At 47.9% G+C, this 10,000-nt stretch overlaps 1 protein-coding gene across 6 annotated transcripts in view; it reads right to left on the bottom strand.

Moving 5' to 3' along the window:
* Positions 1–10,000, bottom strand: part of LOC125957181 (PDZ and LIM domain protein 3) — a 28,003-nt gene that overhangs the window by 7,329 nt on the left and 10,674 nt on the right. For all 6 annotated transcript variants that reach the window (XM_049689683.1, XM_049689684.1, XM_049689687.1 and 3 more), the window contains exons 2-3: positions 8,371–8,729; positions 8,100–8,286 (exon numbers count right to left, since the gene is read on the bottom strand). In XM_049689683.1, coding sequence (XP_049545640.1) covers positions 8,100–8,286; positions 8,371–8,729 — 546 coding nt within the window. The remainder of the gene's footprint in view (positions 1–8,099; positions 8,287–8,370; positions 8,730–10,000) is intronic.

Below are 10,000 nucleotides of genomic sequence, written 5' to 3' on the forward strand. Positions count from 1 at the left end.
CCAACATTTTAGCGCGCTTTCGTACAGCGGCAGCAGCAGCAGCAGCAGCAGCAACCATCATCTCGGACATGTTTGTCGAGCAATGTTTAGTCGGATTTTCATCTGCTATGGGAAGGGGAGGGATGGTAACTGCTCTCTTTGGCATCAAACAACCGACTGCATCCACCGTTCCCACCGTTCTTTTCGCGCCCAGACTCTCGCAGCAGGATGATTTATCACCTGCTTTCCAACCTCACATAGGAGTAGTGTATGGCCAAAATGGTCGAAATGCAAAAAAAAACAGGAATTCGGCGCCACCCGAAAAGAAGTTGAAGAATGTGGAAAATTATTGCCTTCTGGCCAAGGGCGGCGGCTTCGCGAGTAAACGATTGTACGATTGTACGATCGACGATGATTCAGGGCTAACCACCACTTGGTGGTGCTGTTGCCCTCTGATTGATTCACTTCTGCGATTACCGCACATTATGGTAAAGATTAGTATTTCCCTTTTTATGTTTTACGAAGAAAACACTTGAAACGAAAAACGGTTCTCGATCCATCCCGGTGTGGCGTCGTGGTGAGTGTATTATTTATGATTCTGATCAATCGTAACGATCTTGTGATACGTTGTTGCGTCATCATCATCAGGGCTGGTGGTAACGTCCTGAACTGAATCGTGTTCCTTTATTTCACAGCCCCACTAATGGACAGCAAAGCGCACGAATGTTCACTTGGCCCTATCGTCCTCAGCCTCAGCCTCAAAAACACCATCAGTGAACGATTGCCACAATGGATTCGGGTCCGGGTGATGGTTCTCTTACTTGGTAGGATATTTGTGCTTCGTCGTAGTTTTCATTTTGATGCGCAAAATGAATGAACGCAGGCGAACCGCGGTACTGATACGTGGCGGCCATTTTCGCTCGCAGACCAAAAACCGTAGTACACACACACACACACTAGTACGCACGCACTTGATCCGGCAACGCAGCACCGAAAAAAAAACCTAACTCAAGAGCAAAGCTGGAAAGCAAAGATCACAAATTGGACAACGTGCCACCGAACCCACTAGCCGGGTACTCTTAGCAGCAGTCACTAAGCACTTAAAGCGTTATACTAAGCGTTCTGTGAATGATCGGTTTTCCACGGGACCACGATCGGACTGGTGTCGATGTACGAGATGCTCGCGCTCAACTGACTGACCAACCGACCGACCAATCGACCGATCGGTCCGACTTCCAAAAGATCTTCAAGCTACTATGGTGTTGGTGGTGGTGAGGGAGGACGGCAGCTTCCAAGGATTCGCGGTTTAGTAAGGGCATCGCACACGAAAGAGAGAAAGTGACGACGACGACGGACCATACTATATACCGATCGACCTCGGTACGAACCAGAGACGAACGAACGTGAAATCGGGAGCGCGCGAAAATGGTTCCGTTGGAACGCGTGGGTAATGCGCGGTTCGATCGCTTCGCTTTGTTTACGCAGGTTCCTCGGCTCTCGGCCAGACGGATGGACGGTGTTGGTGGTTGTGGTGCTGCCCTTTCCGGCAGAAGAAAGAACGAACGGATGTGGTAGCATGGCAGCACACTACACTCTATGCTAAACCTAATCCCCCTGGGCCGGGGCCGGGCGACGGGGCGGCAAATTTGTGGTTTGTTGATCTCGATTTCGATCTCGATTTCGATCTCGGTTATGTTGGCCGAGCATCAACTACGCTGCTGCTGCTGCTGCACGCTTCCAGAGGAAGTTAGAAACAAACATTTGACGATCGATCTGGAGTGTGCTAAGTAGACCGTGCCGTTGCTAGGGTCTGTAGGGGTTGAGAGACTTCAATCGGAGCATGATTGGAGGATGTTTGGGAATGGAATGTACGGTGTTTAGTAACAGGAAGAGTTTCCATATGTGCTAGAAACGATAGCGTAACATTAGGACTGAGGTAGCTCGAAGAAGATTCCAACAAAATTACGGCTTTTAGATACGATTACTATTATCAAATGTATGCAAAAAGTATATTCGCGCTTCTAGAGCGTAGATTGTAGTGCTTTGCAATATTTTATCGGTAAGCAAATTTAGAATAATGCAATCAAAATTAATTCGAGACGGTTTTTTACACTAAAAATACTTCCAAAGCTTCTTCTACAGCTGTAGCGCTTATCAGTGTTCGTACAAATTGTTGCTGTCAAACCAAGCAACAACCTGCCATCGGACGTCGCTAGCACACGGCTCTTGTGTCCTGCGGTCATTGGAGGACGTTTGAAATGGTGTCACCGCCGTACACCGAAACGAGCTCCATACATCATCTTCTGGAAACGGTTGGTTCCAAAAGTACAAAACGAAAGAACGAACTTCAATGCCAGCCGTAGGTTGGACGATGATGGCCCTGGTTGGTGGCCACCACCTATCCAACCTGCCTCCCCCCCCCCCCAAAAAACCGAATTCATCATCTTCTGGTTCACACAGGGTCGGACCCCGCGAGGTACAAGTGTTGTTCATAAAAATGGTTTTAATTAGTCGCGCGTACCGAAGGATTTTATTCGCTCCTCCTCCACTGCCGTATGACCCCGAGTGTGGGTGCGTGTGTGTGTGTGTCCTGCTAGTGCAAAAAAGATGCAAACAAAAAAACAGGGAAAGAAAAAAAAATCTGACATTCATAACCGATGACACCGGAGGTGAACCATCGTTTGCCATCGAGAAGAGGTGTGTGGGGGTGAGGAGAACGAGAACTTTTGCGCCGCGTGACCTCATTCATACTCGCCGTCACCGTCGCCGTCGTCGTCGCTGAATGGTCGAGAAATTATTTTTAGTAGTAGACCACCATGTGTTGGTAGTATGGTGGCCAGCAGCCGGTGTGGAGGGCATAGAAGCATATTGCGGAGTTAGGGTTTTGGGTGAGAAGCGCGGTTGGTTGGTAACTAAAATTATACCACCGCGGCCACTTGTGACCACCTTCTTCGCGCCACCATAGCCCGCAACGGGAACGTTGCGGACGAAGGCAAGGGACGTTCTCTGCGCGGAAAGGGATGATAGACGCCAAGACAGTCATTTGTTTGCCCCAAATGTGTCGTCTGCGAGGTGTTGCTGTCGTCTACCTGTTTGGCCAGTTGGGTCATAGTAGTACCCGGGGGTCAGTCGGGTACCAGAGGTCGGATATTTGGATGTTCACCACAGGTCACCTGACGACGGCGCGTTGGACTATCCGTGTTTGAGAACTAATGGCGAGAGAATCGATGTTGAACTTGAAGTTTGGATGCGAATGAATTCGCTCGCTGACCCTCAGCATCACCATCATCATCATCATCGCCATCGTCATCGTCATCACAGCCAAGAGGGAACAGACCGGACTGGGACTTCACTTTCGCTTCACTTTGCTATGGGAATGGCTATTTTTGGGTGGCACTGTCTGATGTTTGGCACCGACCCCGACGATGATGGTGGTGATTGCTTGTCCTGTTCGGTACGGCACGATCTTGAATTTTGCTCCCTTCGGGCGCCAAACTCTGGGTGTATCCGGTGGGAATTGGTGTGTGAGAAGGGCCCAGGCGTGCCCTTGGCGACGCTTGACCGACGTCATGCGTACAGAGTGCAACACATCTGCCCAACCTCACCTCCTCACCTGAATTGGCGCCTCGACAAACTCGATGACCGTGAGTCGATAAGGAAAATCAAGGTCGCATGGTGGTCTGTGGTTCGAAATGACGCTGTAGTGCAGAGCAAGAGAGCTCGGAGGTAATCTTCGGGATGTTTTGATGCGCAAGTGGAATGCTGTGAGGAACTTCATGGGAGCCACAGGAGACTGTTTTGTTGACTAAAATTTGTCTCAAGATTGCCGCGTGTTGTTTATCAAATCGAAAGCAGTGTTTTTTTATCTAACAATAAATTGCTTTTGGCCTTGATGTGTGATTGAAGTAAAACAACTCATGTTTAATGCTTGGAGTTTCTTGATAGATCCTCAAACTGCTGAAGGATAATGACGTGTATTTCCTGTTGTTTTAAAACAATTATGGATAACCTTGGGCCCAGCGCACATTCCATCGAGTTGGAAAATGAGATCATGTTTAGGAATTCCGCTCAACAGTTGAGTAAACATGAGTAGCATTCAATACAATGTATATGCAGGGCTGTACAACGTGTTACATGTTAACAATTGGAAGAAAATTCTCATACAGGCCCACCCATTGCTCAAGTGGCTTCGCAAAATTGGTAAATGGAATTTTTGGAAGTTACAATCTGTGATTTTGAGTTGCATTATAAGTTTAATGGTTACTATCAACTCCAAATTATAATGATTCCATATAATATTTCCCAATTTCCATATTCAAGCCAATACACTTTTTGTAGCGTCTTTCCGAATTCGATCAATCAACAATCCATATAATTGTTTGTCGGTATTAAATAATTAAAAGTGTGTTCACAGTTGTGAAGCGAAATCCTCATCGATGGATAGTCGAATTGGAATTTCACCATTTCTATCATATAAGCTGATTCGGATAGCAAGAAAAGTTTAAATCTAACAGAACGTGAAACGCGTTGAAGTGTATATTCGAGCATGAACTATTATGAAATGAATTAATCAATGGTTATTCTTCTGCTACTTCTAGGCATTCAAACCTTTAGGTCTTTTTAGATTATACCTTTAGGGATATTTCAATTATTGAATGAATGCTAGCTATCTTGAATTCCATTTTATGGAATGCAACAACTCTTCATATGCAATGTTTTATATCATAATTAGGAAGATAAGAAAATAGAAAGATGAATCCTTGTGGGCCATGGCTCTTGCAAACATATTATTTGCCTTTCGACATTCCTGCCCATCACTATGCGGCGATACTATCTAGTGCTGAGAAGTCTCCAAATTGTAATTAATGATACAAATTTCCATCTTTGCAACTGAAATGCAACGAGAATAAGGTTCCTTGTATTCAGGGGGGCATTCAGCATCTCGCAGATTAGTTCAAACAGTGTCCAAAATGTAGTAATTGGCTAAACTAATGATCGAAACTAAAAGTAGCAAAATATAACAGAGCATTGGAATGCAATTTAACGCGAAGAAAAGGCATTTAATGTTTAAACAAATCCAAAACGTTAGCTGTGTGAGTTGATGAAGTTACCTTGACTCAAAGAAATGTTCAACGATAGCATAAGTTATTGTTAAAGGACTAAGAAAGTATGACTGACGAAGTTGTTGGATGCCTTAATGTGAATGGTTCTGGACTATCGAATCGAATTGCTTTTAGGGAAGATGTTATTGATGCTAACATTTCGATTGGTTCGTTCGTCTCCGCGGAATTCGTCCAAAAATGAGTAATTTAGAAATATTAGAACAAATCCATAGTGCGATTACTTAAATTTAACTTTCAAATACTTTACAAAAAACCCACCATAACAGACCGTCTCCTCTGATGTCAAAATTTTAGTGACCAAACCATTGCGGCTCACGCAGTTAATAAAATATTTGATTGACTACGCGACATTCCTGAACCTGACCCTCACTGTGGTGATCGCACAGTGGTGGATCATTCCATTGAACTACCTCGAAAATGCCTGCCCTCAACACTCTCAACCCTGCCACCGATTCCATATAGTTTATGCGCCATCTATATAGGAACGTGCATTCCACTCCCTTCGAAGCGATAGATTAGTAGAAATTGAGTCTGGATGCATTGCTTTCCAGAAAATACTTCTTCAAAACAGCGAAAAGTTTCGCTGGTTTGATGCGTTCCAAATCGTGTACCATCGTCGTCGTGGTGGTGGTACCAGCGCTTGATAAATTGAATAAATTTTCAAGATTCCCTGAAGCGCCACCACAAAGTGGATTTGCCGGGACTTCCATCTTAGTTCGCGTGCTATACAGTGCAGCGCGTACGCGTTGTGTATCGAATGGAGAATGGGATTTATTATGTTGCAACCGCCGAAGCCGACGCGTAGCGTGAGGTCAAAGGCACTACTTCCGGACTTTACGCAAGTGTACGTGACTATACTGCGCGCAATTTACGTTCCGCCGAAATGGGCTATTTGGCGTCTTCTTCTCCAGCTCCAGTCTGCGAGCGAGAATTCACTTTCCATTCCGAGGAGAAGAAGCTGGAAGATGACGTGCGGTAATTATTTCAGCTCTCGCAGAAACCTCGAAGCAATAATGTATACGAAAATAATTAGTTTCCCGACGCGCGACGCGGTATACGGAGTCTCGGTGGGGGGAGAAGCCACTTGTGATGTCGTAAGATTTCGATTAATGGAGTATAGTTAGCGAAGGATTAGGTGGGTTGTGGGTTTGGGTTAAGAGCAATAGCTTGCTGCGATATTTATGAGCTAGCTCTGCAGCTCTTTATCGTTTCGGTTTGTTGTAACATGTGCGCGATCTCAAAATCTACTGCCACGAACATTGATTAGAAACGTCAAAGTCAAAGCTTAACCGAAAGCAACCTACGCGTTCCTTTGCAAGACGCCATTTTGAATTTCTCTCTCAAAAAAGGCCCTCACATGCCTTCAAATCTCAAGGAGACGGTAACAACAATGGAGAGGGATGCTGCTAGAGTGGCTCGAGGCTCTTCTCTGTGGCACCCCTTAGGAATTGCGTCTCTTCGCGTGTCTGGCACACGCGCAAGAAGGGGCTTCTTCGCCGTTAATGCCACACAGGTTGACAATCATTAGTGACACGCGGCACGAAGATGAAGGGAAAGGTTCGCAGAGGAGAGGCACGAGCCACCAGACACTGGCAGCTGTGTGATATGCGCACGTACGCGACACACACACACGAGATGTGCGGAAGGAAGGAACCCTCGCGAACATCTCGCATCTTGAGGAGGCTGCTTCCTTGGGCCTTGGATCTTTGAAGCGTGGCGGAACGCCTCGAAGGGTAAAGGACGAAAAGTTGCGACGAGTTTTTCAACTTCTCCCTCGAGAGGACCGTCAGAAGAACCCTTTCGCCCCTTGTATTCAGCGGCTAACTCATCTTCAGCCAGATTGTCACTTTCCCGACCACAAAGACAGAACGTGTGCCGCGTTCGCTCGCTCGCGCTACGGTCCCCATAAGCATCTTCTGCAGAGGCCAGCGATGCTAATGGACGTCGTAGTGGAAGCTCCGGAGAGAAGAAAATTTAATTTATTCATGAAAGCAGCAACCATCCTTCGAGGAATATGGCTTCCCATTCGCGAGCGGTACGCGAAAATGGAGATTTTCCATTCCATCGTGTTTCCCCCCAAAATGGTGGTGGTGGTGCCTCTCGATCCCTACGCCACCGAACCACCGAACTTGTGCGCCATTACTTATGGTATTAATTTTCCGGCACCGCATCGCGCACAGGTTCGTGGGCTTCACTTCACGTGGCGGGGAGTGACGCAGGTCGCAGGGGATGAAGTAATTTAAAATTTTCCCCCGAAAGACTCCAACGACACGACACGACACGGGGGAAGCGAGGAGCATGGTAAGAGCGTTGTGCTGTTGTGTGTATGGGCGTTGTCTTGGGTACAGCCACGAGCAGAAAGTTTTTCCATTTCACAAGAATCCCCGCAACCGACGACGACGCCAACGACGAAGACGACGATGCCGGGTTGGAATGGCGCAGTTTTCGTGGAAACATTTTAACGAACGGTCGGGAGGGTGCGGTCGTGTGGAGGTCCGCGCAGTCAGGCGGAAAGTGAGCCTCGAATGTACGCGCAAAACCGCGCATGTTCGCGAAGAATGTTCCGAGCCCGTCGTTGTTGCGGAGAAGTTGCGAGCAGACAACTCCTATATATCTTGTTAATCCTTCTTTGGACAGATCTCCTTCCAAGGAGCGACGATGCCAACGTTACATGATGGATGAATGTCTGCTTTCCCGAGTGTCCCGAAAGTGCGGGTGTGTTGTGCGTATTGTTCTGCAACGTTGTATATAATTTTAATGTTTTAACAAATCCACAGTAGCACACATGAAATGGATGCACGAGCGTTTTGGGTTAGAGCGTTGCGGGCATGCTTGGTATTAAAAACGGGTTTCCAAGAAAACCTTATAAGAGCGCTAGCGGTTTGTTGGGGCGCAGTAGGCGGCGTGTGCCAAGAAGAGTGAGGTTAAGGATCGTGACGAGCGGGATGATTGCCCTCTACTGTTGCCAGGCCACAGGCTGGCGAGGTCGAGGCTCACCTGATTGGCAATCGCTTCGCTAGCATCGTTCAAACCGATCGGTGCCGGTGGTGGGTACGGTTGCTTGGGCAGATGATACGCTCCCGATGCGTCGACACCGGGGAAAACGGTATGTGGCAACGTCTCGAGTGGATGCTCCAGTGCCGCAGCATAGGCCTGCGGACCGTGGGGCAACGGCGAACTGATCCTGACCGAGGGAAAACAAAGGAAACGCATAAGCAAACCAGGGCAAGGACTAGGACTAGGATTTGGCGATTTGCAAAACACTTACGTTGGCAACAGCTGGACCGGATCCGGTGGTGGGAAGTTTTGGTGTGGTTGCGCCTTCGATGGTAGCGACGGCTGAGCCAACTGCGATGGCTGCTGCGGTTGGTACGGCTTGGCATAGTTGCCCGGGGCCGGCGAAGACGTCGTCGGCAGCGCTTGAACCGGATTCCCGTTGACCGGATGGGCGCTCTGGTGCAGGGCTACCGCATCGTCGCGGCGCACCGTTACCCTCATCTGGTTGCCGGCATTGCGGAACAGGTTCTGTGCGTCGTTGTGCGTGAGGTCGCGCGCATCGTACTGGTCAATTTTGGTAATAATATCGCCACGGAGCAGCTCCGCCTGAGCCGGACTGTTCACTTGTACCTGGGGGGAGGGTTTGGAAAGAAAAACCGGAAACGACCGGGCCGTGACGACGACAGCTCGGTATTAGTGGCCAAGACGTGAAAAGGGGTTGTCGGGGGACACACACTCGTTTCTGGGTAACACTTTCCCACACTAGACAGGGTCGTCAGGGATTTCTATCCGTGAAAATCCTGTTTCTTGACTCGATCTTGGCGGAATCGACAGAAGTGGGCGCAAAGCAGGCCGTCAACGACGACGACATCAGAGACCAGGATGGCTTACTGTCCTGGAATTTCTCCCAAAAAGGGATATCCGGTTTTACCGATTTCGGTCAACCTATAACATGATTCGATTGCAGAAGTGCTCGTGGGAAACTGGACGTTTGTGCCAACGCTTCTTTTGTATTTCGTCAAGAAAAAGGACTCCTTGGGTTGGTATAACCAAACCGCTGAGAGTTGCTTGGAACCGACTATCCTACAAAGTTCTATGACGTCATAAGACCTTAAACCAGCTTATCTCATCAAATATCCACCATTCATCAAACGGCTTCGGAAGATTGGAAGAATATCTTAAAAGATGAATCCTTTACTGAACATAATCCTCCCTTCGAAAGAACTTTTTATGAGATCTTCTACCTTCATCAAACTCCGTGTTATTACGACTCTTTGCACTCCTCCTTACCCACACCTACACTGTGGGTCTCGTCATTTATTCTCTTGATGCCGCGCTAAGACGCACCTCCCTGTCTTTATCTCTCTTTCTCTCTGTCTCTCTCGATATCAGCATCTGCCAGGCCGTTATGCTTACGGCGGGATTAGCTGCGGAATCTTTTACAACATCTCCGGATCCTTTACGTTACTGCGACATTAACATCGCCTCGACGGAAAGACGTTTTGCGTAACGAGACGCTTGATGAGGTCGTCGAGGGTGGTAGATATGCAAATTTTCCTCTTTTTTAAGACATTTTCTATTAAAAGCACCCCCAAAAACCCAAACAACACAACAACGAACCGAACGAGCGTCTCTTCCATCTCGATTCGAACGATGGGCTGTTGGTTTTATAGTCTTTTTCATCATTCACAATCCCACCCCTTGCCTTGGCGCCCCGGCACGGAACGGAACGTCCCTCGATTGTCCCGCAAAAAAGGGTCCCGTTCAGGGATTGCTGTCGCGGCGTGCTAATGCTAATATATGAAAAAGGGAAAGCCAACCCTCCTCGCACGAGGAAAGCGAAGAAAAATGGGGTGTGGCTCCGGGAACTTTGCCATGCCACGCCACGCCATGCCCTGCCC

This window comes from Anopheles darlingi, chromosome 3, assembly GCF_943734745.1.
Source record: "Anopheles darlingi chromosome 3, idAnoDarlMG_H_01, whole genome shotgun sequence".
Taxonomy (NCBI): Eukaryota; Metazoa; Arthropoda; class Insecta; order Diptera; family Culicidae; genus Anopheles; species Anopheles darlingi.